Here is a 22,195-nt window from a genome sequence, read left to right on the forward strand (position 1 = left end):
CGCACGGAATTGCACGCATTTGTGATTTAACCTTTTTTTTAGATTTTACACTGAATTAATACAATTCAATCTTGAGGGCCGAGCTGATCCCTTGGAGTATTTCTCTTGCTGCAGGTTTGATGGGAATGGCACAGCAGTTCAAGCCAACTCCACTTTTCACATCGCTTTTCTTGGTTTGCTTCACATCCAAACCAGGGAAAAAAAGAAGCAAAGCCATTCCTTCACGTGGTCCTGCTGCTCCCAGAGCACTGGAGTGTGCTGGAGAGGCTGGAACGCTGCTCCAGCCCAGCGGGAGAGCTGCTGCAGCAATCTCCAGGACATTGAATCTGATGACTGCAAAACAAACTCAGCCCGGTGGGTTTGGAAGAGCCCTGCAAGAGCTGCTCACTGCTGGCTGGATAAATCCTGCAAGACTTGCTGGAGTTAGACAGGAAAATGATGTTTTCTGCCCTCAGGAAATGCAGGTGTGGGAGCAGGAGCAGCCAGCCCGTGGTGTCTGCAGCACTCCAGACTCTCAGGGAGCTTTGGAGAGGGATTGGTTCCTTTTTTAGGGATATTTTTGGGAGAGCCCAGAGGATCAGAGCTGTGCAGCAGCAGGGGCTTGTCCATGTCCAAGAGCTCCCAGGTGAGATGTGCAGAGGGATTTTGGGGATTTGTATCCAGTGGGATCCCAGTTCTTCCACCCTCTCATTCCCTGGGGCCATGCTCGATGCAGTCACTGTTGTCACCTGCTCTGCTGTTCGTGCCTGCACCTCACATCTGTCCTGGGGACATCTGGGCTTCCCTGGCATGTTCCTGGCAGGAAAAGTGGTGGAGCCCAAGGTTAGGGAGCAGGGGCTGCCTTTCCAAGCTGTGGATGCTGCACATTGACACCGCTCTCCCTGGGACAGGGCTTTGCTGGGAGGGAGCCTGGAGGTGTCACCTCCACTCCAGCTCCTCCAGGAGGTGACAGATGTGCCATTGTCGATGCTCCCAGCAGATTGCCCTGACCCAGATCCATCACCTTTTCCCTCCTGACCAGAGACAGCACCCAGGGAGCGGCTGGAGCTGGGCCAGGGCAGGCTCAGGCTGAGAGCAGGGAAAGGTTCTTCCCCCAGAGGGTGCTGGGCACTGCCCAGGCTCCCCAGGGAATGGGCACGGCCCCGAGGCTGCCAGAGCTCCAGGAGTGTTTGGCCAGCACTGCCAGGGTGCCCATCCAAGGATGGGCAGCTCAGCAGCTCACAAAGCCCAGCCCCTTTGGGGCATCACTCCCAGGATCCATGGAAAACCCCCCATACCCACAATTTTTCATGGTTCTCTTCCTTCCTGGCACTGAGATGCAAAGCCAGGTGGCCAGGATTGCTCCTCGCCAGGTGGCCAGGATTGCTCCTCACCAGCTGGGAATGTTTGAATGTCTTGGAAAGAGAAACTCTGAAACCTTCCACCTGAAGGAGGATTTCTCCCACTGTGATACTGGGTACAGGATATGGCTTAAAAAATAATTCCTGGCACTTTGGGGGGACAAGGTGATGAATTGTTTTGGTATAGGAAATCCTTCTTTTCCAGTCAGGATGGTTAACTCATGGATTTAGCTTTTGTTCTTCTTTTTCAGCATTCCCCAGCAGTGGTGGAATGCATTAAACCCAGAGAGATCCCAGGGTGAGTTGTAGGTGATGTCCTGGTGTGTCCATTCCCATTCCTGTGGGAATTCCAGGGCTCCTCTTCATTGCTCCGGGGTTTTTTGTTCTGGAGGTGGCTTGAAAATGAAGTGCAGCAAAATCTTGGCTGCAGAGGTTGTCAGATGTGAGAGAATCCAGAGGATTCTGAGGCACTGGAACAGAAGGAATAGAGGGGTACAGAGGAATTCTCTGCTTGGGGATGTTCCTCAGGTCGGCTGCTTTCAGAAAAAGGAACGGGATTGAGGGAGAGTGGGCTCAGGAGTCTGGGGCTCAGTGGGCTTGGTGGAGGCTGAAGCAGGGCTGGTGAAACTGCGTCTGATCAGGTGAAAAATTCCCATCGGGAAGTGGCAGTGAAACTCAAGCCCATTATAACTCTTGGGTTTCCTGGGGTTTGTGAAAATAAGTTTTAAAAAGTGCTTTACTGGGAGAGGGAGGAAATGTCCTCTCATCTCAGGGGGTTAAAAATAACACTGATTTTTCCCTTTCAAACAGTTTCAGTTAATTCAAGTGAACTTGCACTGAGTTAAAGGAGACAAGAAAGAGGCAGCTCATCCACAGAGGTGAAACCTTTCATTTCTGGGCTGACTCAAACTGACTCATTTTCTTTTTTTTTTTTATTTTTTTCTTTTTCTTTTTTTCTTTTTTTTTTTACTCAAATATTGGGAAAGTTTTCTGTTTGACACTGATTTATTTCCAGCAATTCTCTTTAACCCTGAGAGCTTCCTCACATCCCAAATCCATCCTTTTCTCAGTCTGGGCTGTTCAGGGAAGTGATGAATCACCAAGAAATGTTTTCCCCCCCGCTCAAAGGCAGAGGGAGGAATGAAGAGCAGATTTTATGGGGTTGGTTTTTTTGTGAGGCAGAGACATCCCTGCTGCTCAAACAAGACTTGTCAGCTCTGTCTGGGGCTCTCCCAAAATCCACACAATTCCCTGAGTGCAGGCAGCAGGATGGGGGAATGTCTCTGACCTGGGCCCTTCTCAGCTTTTCTTGTGATGAATAATCCAGGCTCAAAACTTGGAGTTTTAAGTGGAAAAAAAGAGATTTTCCTCTGGGTTCTACTGCATAAAAATGTCTGGGAAATTCTCGAGGTTAGTGAAGAAATGGAGAGAAAGGAAAATTGGTTTGAGCTGGGAAATCCTTATTGGCAGGTGGGTGGGATGCTCTGATGCAGCCTTGGAAGCTGAAAAACAGGAATGGGCTTTGGATAGGAAGTTTTTCTGGGGGAGAAGGAGGATTTTGAACCCTGGAGAGGAAGAATAGGGATGGAGATGTCTGCATCCAGCAAGGGGCTGTTGCAGAAAGGTTGGCCCGTGCCCATGAGCTGAGCGTGCTCTCCCTGGGATCTCCTCCACGCTGGAAGCTTCTCCAGCCCCATCCATGCTCATCCTCATCCAAGCTTCCAATTGTGGAGCCTCCTCAGCCCAGGATGTGGCCCAGGGAGCTCCAGAGGGTTCAGCCCCTCCTGGGGCTTGGAAAAGTGGTGCCTCTAGCACCGTTTGTGGGGTTTGGCAGCTTCTCTGCACTTGAATAAAATCCTGGTTTGTGTTTATTCACCCGGAGCCTCCTGAGCTCTGGTTCCAGCACCGTCGGCTCGACCTGAGCTGGTGAAAGGAGTTTACTGGAAGAAATCTTTTGGTTGGGGCTCTCACTGACTCCCACACCCAGGGAAGCAGCAGCTCCTGGCTTGGAGCAGCTTGTCAGGGAATCTGAAGGCTCCCAGGCACCCAAAGATAATTTGGGTGTAAAAATAAATACCAGAGGTGGGAGGTGAGGAGCTCTGTCAGAGGAGCTCGGAGGAGCTTTTGGGAGTGGAGTCAGGGTTGAAAAACCGCAACAATTGCATCGTTTGTGCAGAAAGCTGGCAGCTGCTGGCGCGGGGTGAATCACAAATGTGCACATGTTTTGCCTGCGGTGAAAATCTGAGCGCTTTTTGGCCGTGAAATGGCAGCTTGTGAGGCTGGGAAACACTTACTTCTAATTTTTTTATTTTTTTATTCCTGGGGGTTGTGTTGAAGGGAGAAGGAGGGGAAGGTCAGGGCTGGTGCTCCTGCCCTGCTCTGCCCCAGGCTCTGCTGGGATGAGGCTCTGCTGCTTCCTCCTCTCACTCCTGCTCTGTTCCTGCAGGGAAAATGATCCCCAGCAGCCAAATGCAACCTCCAGACACTGACCCAGATGCAGAATTTTAACACCAGGTCAGAGCCTGAGCGCTGACCCTTGGAACAGCAGCTCCTGGAGCAAAGGAAGCAGAACTGGGTCCCTGCGAGGTGCTGGGGGCTTCGCTTTCCTGCAGGGATTTTGGAGATTTGTATCCTGTGAGGTCCCAGGTTCTTCCATTCTCTCCTTCCTTGGAGCCACGCTCGCTGCGAAGTCACTGTTGTCACTTGCTCTGGTGTTTGTGCAAAACTGTCAAAACCTTCCCTCTAATGAAGTTCCCTGGCGCTAATTTGGGGTGAGAATTGGTCACACCCGAGTGACAGGAGCTGGGGGAGGTGCTTGTAGTGGAAAAGCTCAGCTCAGGCAGGTCCAGCTCCCCCAGGAGTCAAATGCAACCTCCAGACACCGACCCAGACACAGAATTTTAATACCAAGTTCCCTGGTGCTGATTTTGGGTGAGAATTGGTCACACCCGAGTGACAGGAGCTGGGGAAGGCACTTGTGGGTGTTAAGCTCAGCTCAGGCAGGTCCAGCTCCCCCCCGGGCTCCCAGGAGCAGCGTCTGTCTGTCCCCTGTCCCTCAGCACAGGGCCTTGTTCCTCCTCAGTGTCCCCAAAGTGGAGATTGCAGCATGAAGTGGCTGCATTTGGGCTAAAATCAACCCTGCACTGCCCTGTGGCCGCCCTTTAAAGGGACAGTTGTCCTGGCTGGAGGGTGGCAGGGTGACAGACGAGTGTCCCTGAGTTGGGACGGGTTCAGACAGAGTAGGGACATCCTGCAATAAACCCCGCACTCCTGAGAGGATCAGGCAGGAGCTGCCTTTCCCTGCCAGCACTTGGGACCTGGCGTTTCCCACAAGCTCCCACGGGGTCCCATCACTGCTGGGCAGGCGGCAGACGGTGCCCAGGAGCCCAGACACGGCTGGGCACTGGCTCTGTGCCCGCTGGCACAGCACAGCAGCACGTCCCTGGCAGCCTCACACCCAGCCCTGTGTCCCCTGCGTGTCCCCTGCGTGTCCCCTGCGTGTCCCCTGCCTTTTGGCCTCAGGCTCTTTTCCTCAGTGCCAGCTCAGGGGAGAGCAGTGCTGGGTGCCCCCAGCTTTGTCACTTTGCCCTCCTCTTTTGGGACCACCGATTCCCCCCCAGCGATGTTTTCCAGGTTTTCTCTGCAGGCTGGCAGGAAAGCCGGGTTTAAATGTGAAAGCAGCTGCCATCCTGCCCCCCCGAGGGGTTTCTGGATCTCCCACCACCAACTCTGGGGTCCTGCTCACCGCAGGGTTTGTTGCTAAATCGCCTCAGTTCGCTCCCCTGACCTCTTATCTCCCTGAAACCTGTGAGTTTGTCTGAGTCCAAACAGCCCTGAGTGGGAATTTGGCAGCTCTGTGCTGGGTACAGGGTGTGTGATGGGGCTGGGGGCACGAGGCCAAGGGCACAGGAAATTCCAGGTGGGATTTCTGCCCGTTCTCCTGCCGGGATGTGGTAACTCGGGGTTTCCTCGGCCAGAGGACCTGAGCCAGACCTTTGCAGGGCATTCTCTGATTTCTGCCTGGCTGAAGTCACTGGCTCTTATCAAGCCTGGAAAATGGAGCTGTCTGACTCCCCCGTCTGCCCTCGGGCAATTTGTCCCCTGGGCTGCTGCAGGGAGTTGATAAAACGTGTTTGTCATGAGTACACTGAGAGAGGGGGCTGGGACCGCCCGGCTGGATGGCAGGAGTGGAGCAGGCGGAGTTCTGAGCGCAGGGAAGGGGGAAGCTCTGGGAAGAGGCAATTGGGATGTCTCTGGCTCATCTGGGGTTGCCCTGAGCCTCTCTGGCTCAGCTGAGGGCTTCTGCCAGGCAGGTCTGCAGGAAGAGGGAAAAAGTGCCTGCCATGAATGAAACAGCAGCCAGTTTAGAATCCCGGGATCACTGAGGTTGGAAAAGACCTCCAAGATCATCGAATCCAAGCTGTGCCCGGTCCCCACCCTGTCCCCAGCCCAGAGCACTGAGTGCCACCTCCAGGCTTTCCTTGGACACCTCCGGGGGTAGGGATTCCAAACCTCCCCAGGCAGCCCCTTCTGATGCTTAACAATGTTTTCCATGGAGAAATTCCTCCTGATGTCCCCCCTGACCCTCCCCTGGCACAGCCTGAGGCTGTTCCCTCCACAGAACATCAGGAAAGCGCAAGAAGAAGAGAAGGAAAGCTCTGCGTGCCCAGGAATCTCTTGCAGGAACATCCTCCAGTGCTTCCCAGGACAGGAGGGATTTGAGGCCCAGTTCCTGACGATGCAAACACTGCCTTTGGATCAGCAAATCCTCACCCTGCAGGGAGGAAACAGCAGGAAAAACTCGCTCTGTTCCTGCTCTTTTCTCTCCTCTCCTGCTGTTGGAGCCAGGGCTGGGGGCTGGAGGCACCTCCTGGTGGTCCTGACCTTGGAGTCTTTCAAAGCCAGACAGTTCCTGGGAGTTTTGGGGTGTTTGCACACCAGTGTTCTCCAGGATGAGAGGACAGAGCCTCAGGCTGTGCCAGGGGAGGGTCAGGGGGGACATCAGGAGGAATTTCTCCATGGAAAACATTGTAAAGCATCAGAAGGGGCTGCCCGGGGAGGTTTGGAGTCCCCATCCCTGGAGGTGTCCAAGGAAGGCCTGGAGGTGGCACTCGGGGCTCTGGGCTGGGGACAGGGTGGGGTTCAGGCACAGGTTGAACTCGAAGATCCTGGAAGTCTTTTCCAACCTAAATGATCCTGGGATTCAGTGATTGGAACAAGAGGATGATGAAAATCAGGGCTGCAAACCCTGGCTGTGTGCTCTTCCCAGCCTGGGGTGTCCATCCCACCCAGAGCAGCTTTTTGGGATCATCCCTTCACGGCTTTGGTGTTTATTTCTGTTTTCCTCCCAGCCCTATAAAACAAAACCGCAGAGAGGGAAGCTGTTGGAAAGCTGGAAACCCCTGGAGAGAGTGGGAGGGTTTGGAGAATTTGCTGTTCATTTACTTTGACAAGGGAGCAATAATGAGAAGTTTATTTACGAGCGACAGCGAGGGCCAATGTTTATGGCACTTGTCCCCACTCAGTGTCACCCAAGTTTTATTGGGATGTTTTTAGTTGTTTTTAAATGAATCCCACAGATTGTAGACCCATTCCAACGCTGACTCCCTGTAATTCAGCAATTAATTTAATTGCTGAGAGGCCAAATTGAACAGGTCGAGGAGTGGTTGTGTGGGGATTTAAATGAAAACCATGTAAAAATACCCCTCCTTAAAGCTTTTAAGCCCTGAGTGTGGATGAAACATCATTTCTGTGGTGTTTGAACTGAGATGAGTGAAGGTTTGAGCTCAGCCCAGGAGCGTTTGCTGCCGGTGCTCCAGGAGGGGACAGGAGATGAATGCACAGAGCAGAGGGAGGAGGGTCTGGAGGGGAAATGTGGAGAACAGGGGGTGGAAAATGCACCCAGGTGCGAGTGTGGCCTGCGGGCGAGGGCTGGACAAGGCTGGGGTGACACCAGAGCGCCTCTCCAAGGACCAGGAGCTCTGGGTGGGGTTAACTCTGGTGGTTGCTCAGGAAGGAGATGGGTGAGGAGCTCTGTGGGGTCTGTGGGGTTGGATGAGGTGACCCTTAAATGTCCCTTCCAACCCGAGCTATGTCATGGTTCTGTGATCTCTCAGCACGTCTTGGGGAGGTTGGAAATGGCTTCTTTTTTGGTTTCCTGTTAAAAAACCCCAAAGCAAGGCAGGCCACCAAACCCTGCAGAGCAGCTCACCCTTGTGACCCTCCCTCCCAGCGCCTCCTTCACAAGGGTCTCCTTGCTCAGCTTCCAGGATATCCATGTGCTCCATGTCCCAAACCCTTTCCACGTCCCCACAAGGGCAGCAGACAATTTCTTAGACACATTCTCTCCCCCTCACTTAATGGGATGAGATTTTTATGCCGTCTCATGGCTTGGAGAGTTGGGATTTGCCCTGAGGAGAATAAAGGATAAAGCTGAAGGCTGAGCTGCCCCTTCCACACTCCTGTGACCACTCCGTGGCTTTAGCAGCCCTGAAACTCTTCCCTGCTCCCAAAGCTCTCCTCCTTTCCTGCCGCTTGCCCTATTTTTCCCTGCAGCCAGCTTATCCTTACTCGGGGTCATCCTGCCTTCCAGCAGCCCTTCCTCCTGCCCAGCCTTTGTCCCCAAAAGCCCCATCCCCACCCCGCAGAGCTGGGTGGGCACAAAGGAGCGGCAGCACAGCTGCAGATCCGGGTAATGAGCTCCAGGAGAACCTGTGCTCCCGTTTTTCCTGCCCAGACAATGCGTGCAGCTGAGCTCTTTCTTCCGAGAAGGTTTCGCTTCCCTGGGATTCGCTGTCCTCTCCGTGGGTGGGTGGCTGCATTCACTCTTCCATAATAGCTCCAGCGTCCTCCGTGGGAAATGTCCTTGTTCCTTTTCTTCCTGCTTTGGCTCTGTCCCCTCTGGACTTGCAGCCTCGGGGTCAAACCCAAATTATCCCTGCTCTCCGGAGGTTGAAATCCTGTTGCATAACCAGCCCCAGGAGCTGCGTGTGCTGCAGCTTAGAGCTCACCTCAGGTGCCTTCTGGAGGTGGCCTTGGAAAGGGATGGTCGGATGAGGAGGGAAATGGAAACAGTGGGGAATGGATGTGGCACAGGGAGTGACACGGGTGGCTGCTGTGGGCATTGGCACGAGGAATCCTGCGGCAGAAGGAGAAGCTGGAAGAGCTGCCTACAAAAAACTTTGTGTCGAGGTGTCCTTGACCTTGCTCCATGTGTGGAGCCACCAGACAGTTCCAAACAAGTGTGAAGTTGCCATTTTTGCTGCCCTTGCTCCAGAAAAAAAATCAGGCACAACCTCCAACGTTCTTCCAGAGGCAAAAGGATGCGGGATGCCAGGGGCACGTGGAGGAGCACCGGTGTGCTGGGAGGGCTGTGCTGGTTGGCCTCTCGGTGCTGGTGTCACTGGTGTGAGGCCCCAGGACAGAGCCCTGGTTTTCCATCACTTCATGCAGGGAGCCTTCCTGATTGAATTCCAGCTGTGATGCCCGAGCCTCTCTGCTGCCGAGTTCGAAGTGATCCTAAGCAGAGTCCTGGCAGAACATTTCCATCAGGCACTCAGGAATCGGAGGGAGGAAAGGCCCATTAGGTCATAGGCTCCATTCCCCAGCCAGAGCTGTCCCCTGGGCTGGTCCCCAGGGCTTGGCCAGCCCTGTTACTGCAGGTTCCAACCAGTGCCACATCCAGGGGAAGTGACTCAGCCTGACAGACCCTGTTAGGAGCTCTCCAAGGCCCCAATTTTGGGTTGTTTAATACAATTTTCCCTCATTTGGGGAGAACATAAAGCTCAGTGGAAGTTTTGCACATTGAAACAAGCCAGAGGAGAAGATGGGTGGTCTCTTTTCTGTGTCTGCAACTGGAGGTGCCCCTCAGGGAACACTTTTTTCTGGGATGCAGCCCGAGGGACGGGATGGGATGGGATGGGAAGGGACGGGATGGGATGGGATGGGATGGTGGAGAGTCACCACTGAAACCCATCTGATTCCTGAGAGCACTCATGGACCTTAATGACCCCAACCAGTCTCACCTGGGACCCCCAGCTTATCCCAGCAGCCCCATTTAAGCTCAGCCCTGTGCTCTCAGCCTGAGCTGTGGTGGTGGGGTCTTTCCCTCTTGGGTGGGCCATATATTGACCCTGGATGGAATTTATCTCCTTGTCTTTTTGGTCCCTGTCCCCTCTCTGTCCCTTGGGTGGGCTTTACCCCTCACTGTGGCCTGGTTTCCACACCAGCTTCTGCCTGTGCTTCCCTTTTCTGCTGACCGAGTTCCAGGAGGGATCTGGACCCTATTCCTGGCTGTCCTTGCCTGGGGCTGCCTGTGGAGCATCCCCCAGGGGCTGGCTCTGCTTAGGGCGTTCCCCTTTGGAATCTGGGCCTGTCCTGGGGTGCTCCTGCTCCCCAGCTTCCCTCCCCCAGTGCCCCTGCACAAGTCTCCCTGGGACTGGGACACCTGGGAAGATTTCTGCGCTGCTTTTCGGAGCAACTTGGATTTGGCAGCTGCAGCTGAACTCCAGGAATCTCCTTTCCAGTGCAGGATAGCCATGCTGGAGGCATCTGGGCAGAGGTTGAAGGGCAAAGCTGTTGGTTTGGGATGCTGGATGTGCTCCGTGGGCAGTGGGATGGACAGGGAGAGCCCAAGGTGAGCCCAGCTGGGCTGTGAGCTCTGCTTTGGGGTCCAGGATGGAGGTAGGAGGGTGCAGGGGTAGAAAGAATGTTGGTGAGCAGAGCTGTTCCCTGATGGGCTCTGGAAGGAGAAGGGAAGCCTGGCTGTGGGGATAAAGCAACTTAGCCCTGGGAATGCTGAAAACTCTGGAGAAAGTGGGATTTTTGGAAAGGAAACACAGAATTCCTGTAACAGATGTACAGCCTGGCCTGTTCCTGCCTCTGGCTGCTGCAGCAACTGCCCTCTGCAGCCTCAGCATCCCCTGCCTGGGGTTAATGTGCTCCCAGGAAGGTTGTGACCCTGCTCTCCGAGCTGGTGACTCAGCCCCTGCAGCTGGGAATGGCTTCCCAGGTAATCCATGTCCTTGGGAAGCAGCCTGCCTGCTCCCAGAGTTCAAGGCCAAGGGAGAAAATAAACCTGCTTGGCAATGGAAAGCAAATCTGTGATGTTCTTGTAAGAACCACAAATGCAGCTGTGCCAGGAGGGAGAGGAGGCCCTTGGTTAATCCTGGGGAGAAGCAGCAGGAAAAGCTTTGGAGTTAAGGCTGGTGAGCCCTAAATCCAGTGTCATGAACAACCTCATTGTGCAGCAGCTTCGGCCCCAAAACTGTGGGGCCGTGAGCTGCAGACAGTGCAGGAACCTACTCTTGGATTCCTGTTATAGTTTGGGTTGGAAGGGACCTTAAAAACCATCCCATTCCAACCCTGCCCCAGGCAGGGACACCTTCCACTATCCCAGGCTGCTCCAAGCTGGCCTTGGACACTTCCAGGGATCCAGGGGCAGCCACAACTGCTCTGGGAAATCTGTACCAGTGTTTAACCAGCCTCGCTGTAAAAAACCTTATCTCTAATCTAAATCAATCTTCCAGTTTAAAACCATTCCCTGTTTGTTCCCTGCCCAGGGAATATTCCCTGTGTGTTAATTCCAGGGCTTTTCCAGCTGCAGCAGCTGTGGGAAGGCCCATCCCTGATGGGATCCACTGAACTCTCACTGCCCGTGATCTCCAGCAAAGCTTGATGCTGGTAGGGGCTGCAGCCCCTGGGCATGGAATTGTGAAGGTTCCTCCACTGATGGGAGGAAATCGCCTCCCAGAAAAGCTTGGGACTGGGAGAGGATGAATATTCTGGATGTTTTCCCTCTGTGAGCTGTGTTTGGTCTCAGATTAATTCACATGCTGTGCTGATAAACTCGGTGGATTTTGCATTTGGGGTTTCTGCCTGGTCAGGGCTCCCAGGGGCTCAGCCCTGCACCCTCTGGCTCACTCCTCGTTTTTTGGTGTTCCTGCTGCCAGAGGCTGTTGCACCTTCATTTTGCAGAGCTTTGGGTTGCCTGGAACCCTGTGGATGCTGTGCCCACGTGGAGAGCTGGGGAAATCCCAGGTGAAATCCCAACTCCCCCCAAACAGCCACATCTCCTGCAGGATCCTATTCCTTCCCATCTCAGGGCTCTTCCCATGCGATGTCTTCCGAGGAGATGGCATCAGGAGTGACACACGAGTGTCTGAAGTGGATCAAAGCAGCTTTCTGCTCCATTGATTTGCTATTTTCCCTCTCTGGGGTGTGGATATCTCCTGGCAGGTCGCAGCGTGCCCGGGGCTGTTTGTCTGCCCTCAAATAAATCTCACGCCTCATCCACAGCGGGAGTTACAGGGAATGAAGGGGCTGGATGCTTCCCAAGCCGTGGCAGATGCTCATGCAGATGGTGCTGGCACAATTCCCACTGACAAATCATCGAGTGGGATTGTCCAGACCCTCCCAGGAAAGGGACTGTGGGGTCTGGAGTGATCCCAAAGGGTGTTGATCTGGGCCTGTCCCTTGTCCCCACTCCTTGCTGGTGGCAGGGTTGGTGCCACACTGGAGGGACCTGGTTTTAGTTGTCTGGGTAGAGCCAGAGGTCTGAAAGTCTTTTTGCTGATGGAGAGGAACAAGAAACCTTGAGATTTTAAAGACATTTTTCCTCAGGTGTTCCTGTAGTTCAAAGATCCTTTAGTTAAGGAATGAATTTGGAAAGGGAAAATCTCTGTTCGCCAGGGGAGTGAAAACTCCTCGTGGTGCTGCCAAACAGCCCAGGGCAGGGGCTCTCCCCCTGTTCAAATCATCTTGAATGTTCACAGCACATTCTGAGAGTGGATCCTCTCCTTTCTGGGAATTCCCACTGGAATTCCTGACCTTGGAATAGGGCTGAACCCTGCTTTGGGCAGAGAGGGGTGTCCCCATGCGCTGGTTGGGACACTGCAACTTTTTCCCACTGCTTGGTCCAATTCTTTGTTTACAACATCAGCAAGGAAATTTGGGGCAGGACGAGCAGGATTCCTGTACCCAGCTGCTCCAGGACTTGTGGTTTGGGATGTTTGTGTCCCAGGCTCTGCTTTACAGCCCTGAGCATCCCAGCTCTGTGGTTGTGAAGGTCCCACCACTGCTGGGGAAGGAATGGCCCTTCCTGTCTTTGGGAGAGTGGCCTTGAAGCTCATATTGGGGTTCAGAAATCTCACCTGGCTGTAGAGTTGTCTGAATGGTTTTTGTGGGCTGAGTCTGCTGAATTTGTGTGCTGAATTTTAATTTTCCCAAATTTACACTCTTCTTCCTGCAGGTTTTGTCTGTTGTCCAATTTGTGTTTTTCTTTTGAAAAACGACCAGAGCAGAGCCCTGTAGTGGAGGTTTCTCAGCCTCCTGAGCATCTCTCTCCTCTCCCCCAACACAGACGAGGTGAACCTGCTGGACAAAATCACTCTGCATGCCCAGGACCTCAGCAATGTTTCCTTTGGCTACGACCACAGCAAGTGCAGGATCCTGGAGATCGGGCAGTACGCCACCCTCAACATCCCCACCAGGGAGGCCTTTGGGGACAGGTAACCTCCCTTCAGGGGGTGGGGATGGGCTGGTGGGGCTCAAAAATCACCTGAGGTGTGGCCGTTGGTTTGAGGAGTTCCTTGGAGAGCCCATTCCATGATGACATGGAGATAATTCAGCCACTCTGTGCTCTAAGTTTGGGCCTTCTTTCATTTCTTACATTTTGGAACAGTTTGTCCTGTCTCTGGAAGTGTCCAAGGCCAGGTTGGATGGGGATTGGAGCAACCTGGCCTAGTGGAAGGATGGGATGAGCTTTAAGGTTTCCTCCAACCCAAATCATTCTGGGGTTCTTTGATGGTTCTTGGTTGGGTGCAGGAAGGACACCTTGGCACGGCCCCATCACCCCGTGCTGAGGGTGTGTGGGCAATGCTAAATTAGGCCTGGCTGCTTCTCTTTGAAGCTCACAACTGGAACAATTCTTTGCTCTTGTTTCTCTTTATTTTTCATTCTCACTCAGTTCCTCTGTGCTGTGACCCAAATTTTTTCATTTCAAAGGGTCGGTTCATGGTGACACAGCAGCAGCTGTGTAGTGTCACGTGTCCCCTCTGTCTGCCAGGTTTGCAGATGAGCTGAGCGTGCTGCTGAAGCTCAGGTATTCCCTGAAGGAGGACACCAGCCTGGTGACCATCCTCAGCCATCGCAGCCATGTGCTCTTCCAGATCAGGATTAACCCCTATGGCCTGGTCTTTGTCACCACGAGGAGGAGACACTATGAGTAAGTCCCAGCCCAGGTGCTGTTTTCCTGCCTTTCCATCCTTCCTTTTCCATTCCCAAGGCCAAGGGTCAGGGTTTCTCACTCTGGTGGGCTTTGGGCAGTGCTGAGCTCACCTCAGCTGAAGGAAGGTGATGGCCCTCAGACCTGGTGCAGGTTGTCTCTCCTCCAAACTCCACTCTGCCAAAACGATGCAGCTCTGGAAAACAAAGCAAAGGACGAAAAGGTTTAGATCCCTGGGGATAAATCCAACCACAAAAGAAAGGCAGTTCTCAGATGTCTCAACTGGTTGTGGACATCCACAAATCCATGGAAGAAAGCAATGGTGTTGTAATAACTCTAGGATTGTTCATTTTGTCTGCACTAAGGATGGATAAGGAGTGTACTAGCTTGAAAACAAACCAGTGGGAGGCACCAAGTTAGAATAACAATTTAATGGGGAAATTAAAGAAAAGGAAAAAACTAAAAGAAAACACTGGTTCAAACTGACAGAGTCAAGATACAACCTGAGTCCCTGTTAGGCAGGGTGGTGGTAGCAGTCTGGTAGAATGGTGGCCACAGTCCTCTGAAGCAGTGATCCTGTAGTAAAGGGGTCTGCTTTTCCTCAGAAGGTCCAGTGGTGGCTGTGTAGCTCCTGTCCTCTGGAAATCCAGTGGAAAGGGTTGTCTCTGGTGTTCAGAGTCTCAGATTATATCCACGATGGGATTCTTGGTTCCTCCCTCTGGGTGGAGCATCTCACAATGGGGTAATGAGTCATGAGGCCAAGTGTTGATTAGGCTCATTAACAGAAGATAGTCTGGAGGGAGTTATCTCTGAGTCAGGCGGCAGGACAATGATGGGCCATGAACAGCAAGATAGTCTGGGGGGAGGAGGCAAGGAAACACTGCCCCACCTGATTTCAACGGCTCATGAGGATGGTAATAGAATACACTGCAACCCAGGACACCTGGGAGCTGCTGAGGGGTGAAGGCTGGTCCTGGATAAGGTGTGGGATGAAGTTTCCTGTTCTGCCTCTTCCCTTTCCCTCAGGTTCCCAGTGTCCTTCCTGGGTGACGGGCGCTGGCACCAAGTGGCTCTCAGCATCTCGCTGGAGAGGCTGGAGTTGCATGTGGACTGTCGGCTGGTGGACAGAGTGAGCTGGTCCAACTATTTTGGGATGGGAGTGAGCACCGAGGGACTGATCATCATCGGAGGCCTCATCGAGTCCTTCGAGATCCCCTTTAAGGTGAGAGCTGGGCAGGGTCTGCTCTGCCTGCATGAAGGAGGTTGCAAGCTCCCTCTGAAAGAAACCATTTCCATCACCTTCTCTTCCCGAAACAACATTTATGTTCATGCTTGGGCGGGATAAACTTTGCAAAGGCTTGGAATTGTGCAGAGGGCTTGGGTCAGGGCAGCACAAGTGGCAGCAGTCAGGTCACCTCTGGGTTTGACTTCCACTCATCCTCTGGTGTTGGCCATGACTTGGACCATGCAGAGAAGTCTCTGTGCAGTCGGCATGGAAAGATCTGGTTGGGGAGTGTGTCCAGTGGCTTCAAACTTCCAAAGGGCAGGGATAGATGGGATATTGGGAAGGAATTGTTCCCTGGGAGGGTGGGGAGGCCCTGGCACAGGGTGCCCAGAGAAGCTGTGGCTGCCCCTGGATCCTTGGAAGTGTTGGGCCACATCATTCCATGATGACATGGAGATAACTCAGCCACTCTGTGCCCTGAGTTCGGGGCTTCCTTCATTTCTTACATTTTGGAACAGTTTGTCCTGTCTCTGGCCAGGTTGGATGGGGCTTGGAGCACCTGGGACAGTGGAAGGTGTCCCTGCCCGTGATATCTCTGCATCCAACTCTTGAAGCTGCTGAGGGAATGCTCATTGCCCAAACCATCCCGTAAAGAAATCCCTGGCTATGAGAAGCTGGAGACGACCTCCCCTGCAGGCCCTTCCAGACCTTTCCCTCTCCTCTGGAAGAAGCGGGGGATCAACTCTGGTTTCTGTGTCTCTCCCAGGGCACTCTCCAGCAGCTGACCTTCGTGATGGGAGACCCAGCAGCCGCTGCCGAGCACTGCCACAGCTACAACTCAACCTGCCCAGGCTCCTTCAACCTCAACAGGGCCCCGTGGGAGCTCCCAACAGCCTGGCCAGAGGTGTGGCTGGGGGCAGCTGACAAATTTAGGGACTGCTGGGCCAAGCTTTTCCTTGGTGTCACATGATTCCCATGAAAGGCCCAACCCAGGGCTTTAATGCAGCCTGGAGGTGCTGGGATCCCCACTTCAGGGTGGGATGTGAGGAGGTGGAGTGGTTCTTTTCCATCCCTTCAAGTCACAGATTGGTTTGGTGCCAAGGAGAGTGAGTTAAAGGGAGAGTTTGGGATCCAGGGAAAGCCTGGGGGTGGGAATGACTGGACGTGCTCCTGTGTGTGACACTGGAAAGCTTTGAGTAATGCTGCAGCTGGAGCTTCGTTTCTGGGAGGAGGTCAAAGCTGTCCTTGACATGGACACCACTCTGGAATTCTTGCCCCCTCCCAGCAGCATTGCACCCTTTGGTGCATCCTCCTTCCAGGGGTTGTCCCTCTGTTCTGCCAGCATTGCTGGAAAATGGAAATTTGGGGGACTTCGCTTCCGTTGCAGTGTTCAGCAAATTTCCAACAAACTTTTCTGTGTCATAAAGCCCAGATCACATCATAAATCCCCCAAAACATGAAGCACCCAGGCTTTCCTCAGGAGCTGGAGTTGGCCCAGGGAGATTCCTCACATCTTAGGCCAGGTATCTCCATAGGAAGTGCTCCATAGGAGCCTGCAAAAAGCTGGAGAGAGGCAGGTGCTGGATGTCAGCGCTTGGCACGAGCCCCCCGTGTGTAACACCCGTTCCTGTGCTCTGGTGAGGAGCTGGGACAGCTGCTGGGGAAGGGCAGTGCCAAGGGAGGGAGCTGGGCGTGGGATGGGGCATCTGTCCTGTCTGGCTCGTGGCCAAGGTGTCCTTTGGGATGCTGGAGCCAGCATGCCCAGGCAGGAATCAGGGAGTGGTGACAGCCCTGCAGGGGCTGCTGCACTCCCAGCATGGGCTGCTTCGTTTTTTGTGGGTTATTCGAAGAGGAGGATTTTTGGGAAAGCCCTGCTCATGAGGGATTAAGGAGCTGGCTTGGCCAGGGAGTGTGGAGAAGGCTGAGTGTAACTCAGAGCTGGTCACACTGGTTCCCCCCTGCTCTGAGGGAAGCAGGAGTGTCCGAGTGTCCAGTGGAACCCCTGGTCATCCCAAAATGAAACCTGTATTATCCCAAGCTCTGGAGGCCTGGAGCTCTTCCCTGAATGGCTCTGGGGTCTCACCCAGCAAGGAGAAAATGTCACTTTAAGCATCAGTAAATTGGCTGCAGGTGAGACCCCACGGGATGATTCTGCCCCACATCTCCCCAGTTCCCATCCCTTGCTGGCCCTCCTCAGGGCTGAGGAGCTTCCAAATCAACAGAAACTGCAAAACCCACCCAAACTCTTGGGAGGTTTGATCAGAGGTCATTCCCTCGTGTTGCTGTGAAGGGTTGGCTCCCGCTGTGCATTCCCTGGATGTTTCCTGTGCAGAGGCAATTCCTCAATCCTGGAGCCAGCAGTAAGCACCTGCTGAAGTCAGTGCTGCTCCTTGGGCAGTGACATTTTTCCTCTTTTCTCTCTCCAACTCTCCAGGTGCCAAAGGAAATCAATGAAGTCCAGGATTCATCTGCTCAGGTACGACTCCTGCACTGTCCTTCCTCGTGTCCCTCTGCTGTCACCCCCAAGCTGTCTCCTGGCGACACGAGTTGCTTTAATGAGCAATAAGGCAAAGCCAAAATACCCAGCCAAGGCCACTATTATTATTTTCTTGGCTGTTACTGTTATTTTTTTTACTGCAACCTCTCTCTTTAATGGTTTGAGCGTCCCTTGCCGTGTCCCAGACCTGGTGGGGGTCACGGTGAGTGCTCAGGTGACCTCCGTGGAGCCAGAGGGGTGGTGGTGGAGCAGGGAATGAGATGGATCAGGCTTCGTGGATCTGCCTGGGAGCTGAGCCAGGCTGGGTTAGCCTGGAGGGAAGGAGGTGAGGCCAGCAGGGTGGCAGGATTCGGGATAAAGCAGGGTGACCACTGCTCCTGCCCACAGTGGGGTGTGATGCGTGCCTGGGGAGGCATCCCCCAGGATGTCCCTGCTGTCACTGAGGAGGTGGGAAGGGCTGGAGCTCTCCATGGAGGAGGTGGTTGTGGTTCTGGAGCCCTCCTTGGTGTGGTTTCCTGGGATCTGGGGTGGCTGCTCCCCAGTCCCACTGGTGCTCCTGGTGCTGAGCTCCGTGTTGGAGCTGCTGTTCCCCAGCTGGCGCTTGGAGCGTGTCCCCAGCTCTTGTGCATGTGCTGGGGACATGGGGCAGTGCTCTGAGCGAGGCTGCCTTTGTGTTCCTGCTTGATTTGGGATTTTGAGCCAAGCTTTGTTGTTCAAGTCCATGCAGGCACATCCTGAGGGGAAAGCCGCCAGCAAATGCAAATGGGGATTTTTGTGTGTGTGTGACTGAGCAGTTCTTCATTCCCCTCAGCCTCCTGGTTGCTGTTAACTCTTTGGGGAGAGTCTCTCTCCTCCCACCTGGCTACACCTGGAGAATTCCAAACTGGAACTGGCCAAGTGACCTTTGGCAGCCGGGTCCATCCCGTCTGCTCCGGGCTCAGCAGCTCAGGGGTGAATGTGCCCCAGGTTTGCTGGGTGGGTTTGTAACGAACTGAGGTGGCAAAAATCACCTTTCCTGGGCACTTATGGAAGGTGGGCTCTGCCATCCTGCTGGATCCTGTTTGGGATGGGATTCCCCCCATCCGATGCTCGTTTCCCAGCCGGTTCTCCCAGCCCCTGGCAAGACGTTGCCATAACAAGGAAAGTGGTGAAATTCATTGGTCTGCAGGGGAAAATGAACAATATTCTGGATTTGGGACAAGTTTATTTTTCAAGCCCTTAATAAGGAGCAGAGACGCCTCGGAATTGTTGGCGTTAGGATTTATTAGGAATAAAAAAGCTGCTGCAGTTTGGGAGTAATGAGGAGCAGCCCAGCTCTGCTGCAGAGACAGGCCACAGCTCTGCCTTCTAGTTCCTTTGTTCATTTAGAAGTAAATTAGTACATTGGTGGATTCCTTAATTGTTAATTAGAGCTAAATAATTATGGAGGCTCAGGATGATGTAAGGGGGGCAAGGCAATAGAAGGGTTGTTGGTTACTGGCAGTGATACCTGAATTGCAGCCTACACCTTTTGGGATTTTTTTTCTTTTTTGAGGGTTAAATTGTCATTTCTGAGCAATCTTGGGGATGTGGATGGTGTTGAGCCACTTCTCCTGCTTTCTGTTTTCTCTTTGGCTGCCTGCCCTAACCGTGAGCAGGAGGGCTGAGCTGGATCCTGAACTGAATGGCTTTTCCAAGGCAGCTTAACCTGGGATCCTAAAGCCATTCAGCAAACAGGCAAAGCTTAAATCCCACAGATTTCCAAAGAAACTTCAAACCTGGAACTTGAAAACTTGACAGGTTTAATTATCTGGGCAGTAAAAGTTTGGAAATTTCTTCTTGATTTAAAAATGCTGTGAAAGCTCCATGGAAACGCTCGGCTGGGTCGTGGCACCTCTGTTCTTCCTGCTCAGGTTTGTCAGTGAGCACAGCTGGGCTGGCAATCACTCCTTCAGGCTCACTCAACCCTGAAATTCCATCCTTCCTGTCAAAGCAGAGCAGTGTGGAGCCTGTGTAAGTCAGGCCTTGCATGTACTCCTGGTGCTGGGCTTTAAAATACCCGACACAAAAGGCTTGGGCCTGGCCCATCCTGACTGACAGAGACAAGCCCTCATGGGGGAACTGTCCCTCTTCCACCCCGCTGCTGCCCTGGAGCTCTGGGGCTGCTGGCTCCTTGGATAAGCTGGGATAATCCCAAATATCCCTGTGGGGAATGTGACTGACAGCTGGAGCCCAGCTCTATCTCCCCGCTCTCAGGCCTTATCTTGAGATGTTGTACCTGATAGCTCTGATATCTCAGCCCCCTGAAGAGCTCTGAATCCATTTTTTTTCCAGCAGGAGAAGATCTGTGGATAATTTATTGTCCATGAAACCCACTGTGGGATAAATGTAATGACAGGACTGCACTGAGCTGAACCCCAGAGGTTTTTAATCCCCAAACCAAGGTGCTGCTCCACCCAGCCAGGCCGTGAGGCATCCTCTGGTGGGAATTACTGCTGCTCTCCAGCCTTTTATGACCTGACCCCCTGCCTGAGGGCAGCTTTTATGCCCTTGCTGACTTTTAGGGCTTGTCATGTGCCAGAAGTGTCCCAGCAAGGCCTTGGTTGGTGATCAGCATCTCCAGATGCTTCCCAGGCCGTTGTTGTCCCACCAGTGTCTCGTGTCCTGCTGCAGCTTCACGGCCGTGTCCCTGGGGAGCCACATCCCCTGTGCAAGGCCCTGCTGAGGGCACTGAGGAATGGGGCTTGTCCTGCTTTTCCTTTGGAAAGGTGAGGCACCAGTGCTGCAGGAGAGTGGCAGGGAGCACATGGAATCCTCCCGAGGTTCCCAGGCTCAGCGTGGCCCCTGGATGTGGAGCTTGCAGGGATGTTTGGGATTTTGGGTTGCTTCAAGTTTGAGCCTGGGTAGGACATCAGGGAGCCCCAAACATCCCCCTGGGGGAATGAGGCATTGCTGAGGGGTCACAGGGATCTCCAAATAAAAACCATCTTGTTCCTGTGGGAAACCTTCCCAGGTTGCTCCAAATCCTTTCCAGCCTGGCCTGGGACATTTCCAGGGATGGGGCAGCCACAGCTTCTCTGGGAATTCCATCCCACCCTCCCAGCCAAGAATTCCTTCCCAATATCCCATCTAAATCTCTTCCAGTTTAAAACTGTTCTTCCTTGTCCTATCACTCCACACCTTTGTAAAAAGTCCCCTCTCCAAATTTCTTGTAGCCTCTTTAGATGCTGGCACTAGAAATAATTTACTTTGTTTATTTTTTTGTGCAGTCCCTTCCCAAATCCAGCAGCCAGGTGTCATGTGGGAAACTCGTGAGCAAACATTTCTGCCCCTGTGGGGTGGGGATCACTGTGCTGAGCTGTTCCTGGTTTCATGGAGAAAGAGGCTCCTGCTTTTCTGGCCTGGAGCAACTGGAGAAGGATGGAGCAACGTCTCAGGGCTGCAGCCCCTTCCAGGAATGAGGGCAGAGCAGAGGGAGGGATTTATCCCCTCCAGACTCCTGCTGTGGGTGCTGCAGCTCCACAGGTACAACTGTGTGACCTGAGCTGCTGCTGGACGCAGCCCACGGCATTTCCTGGCACTTATTCCTTCTTTAAATCAGTCCAACCTTGATTTCAAATTTTTTTTTCCCCATGATGCAGCCTCTTCTAGGGGCTTGATGCTAAAAATGTGCTGGAAAAAAATAGTTTAAAATTGTCCATCTCTGATCTTGAGTGAATCATGTTGTACCTTCGGCTGTTGGGTGGAAGAGGCTTCTATTAACCAAAATATCTGTTTCCTGGGAGAAGACCTGAGCTTTGAACTCGGTTTTACCCAGCCTGACCCAGCTGAAAATTAGGGCCGAGTGGTTTGCTGGTTGTCTGCACTGCTGTAAACAGGGATGCTCCAAGCTGGGCTTTAACCCCTTTGTCATTTAGGAATTTTTGGATTTGGAATCAGCTCAAAAGCCCTCCAGAAGTCCAGCAGCACTGTTATCTTTGTCAGTAAAACACTCTTAGGCTCCTCAGGCAACATCCCAAGTTTGCAACTCTTTCCAAAACCATGGCATTAATTACATATCCGTGGTTTCTTTATTAATGAGCCCCATATCAGTTGCTCTGTTATTTTGCTTGGGCTCAGCTTGAGGGAAGAGGTCTGTAATTACTCAAAGCTTCCTGTTTGCCTTTTTTTTTTAAATTTAATTCCATATTGGCACAACACGAAGCCTTTTCCCAGTCAGTCCCCTGGAGCTTCCCCAGCTCTCAGAGCCAAACTGAAAATTCAGTGCTTGTCTTGGGGAGAGCCTGAGGTTTTCATGCTTTTGGGGTTAAATTATGGGGCTGGGATTGAGAAACCTCTGCTCTGAACCTCTGGAACGGGAAGTGTTTTGTTGTCTTTGGTTATGTCATCTGGATTTTCTAAGTGGGATTCTCCAGCTCTTCCCACATCGCTGCTGTGGTTCTGTCACTGCCACGTGGCAGGTGACGAGGGGGACCCAAGATGTGGCTGGGGCAGAGACTTCTCCTCCTTTATTTTCCTTCTTTAATCAAATGTTCTGCAAATCACAGACCCTGCCTTGCTTGTCACGTGCCAATTCCTTCTTTTTTCCCTTCTGTTTTATCACCCTTAATGGCTGCTTTCAATCTGGGCTCCTTCCCCACTTCCCAGCTGGAATTTCTGGGAGCTCAAACTCACATGCCTCACTCAACTCTCATGCTTTTGGACAACTACTGAGCTGTTCCCAATTTGTCCCTCTCAGCTGGTTCTCCTCTAAATTTGGCCTGTTTGGAGGATCAAGGATGGGTTCTATTGATTTTGGCTTTAGTTGTGTTTACACAGCCAATATAATTCAGCCTCATGCCTCAGTAACTTTTACTTGAGACCCTTTTCTCGTGGAGTTTCCAGTGTGGACCTTTCCCATGTCAAGTGTTGAAGGTGAATTTAAAACCTCC

General features: G+C 52.9%; 1 protein-coding gene across 1 annotated transcript in view; it reads left to right on the top strand.

The window, feature by feature from the left end:
- Positions 1 to 357: 357 nt before the first annotated feature.
- The window catches only part of LOC103619785 (collagen alpha-1(I) chain-like), a 59,687-nt gene continuing 37,849 nt past the window's right edge, over positions 358 to 22,195 (top strand). Inside the window, exons 1-6 of the mRNA XM_017740338.1 lie at positions 358 to 625; positions 12,700 to 12,847; positions 13,405 to 13,563; positions 14,590 to 14,785; positions 15,555 to 15,692; positions 17,223 to 17,264. Coding sequence (XP_017595827.1) covers positions 436 to 625; positions 12,700 to 12,847; positions 13,405 to 13,563; positions 14,590 to 14,785; positions 15,555 to 15,692; positions 17,223 to 17,264 — 873 coding nt within the window. The 5' untranslated portion in view covers positions 358 to 435. The remainder of the gene's footprint in view (positions 626 to 12,699; positions 12,848 to 13,404; positions 13,564 to 14,589; positions 14,786 to 15,554; positions 15,693 to 17,222; positions 17,265 to 22,195) is intronic.

This window comes from Corvus brachyrhynchos, unplaced genomic scaffold, assembly GCF_000691975.1.
Source record: "Corvus brachyrhynchos isolate BGI_N302 unplaced genomic scaffold, ASM69197v1 scaffold305, whole genome shotgun sequence".
Taxonomy (NCBI): Eukaryota; Metazoa; Chordata; class Aves; order Passeriformes; family Corvidae; genus Corvus; species Corvus brachyrhynchos.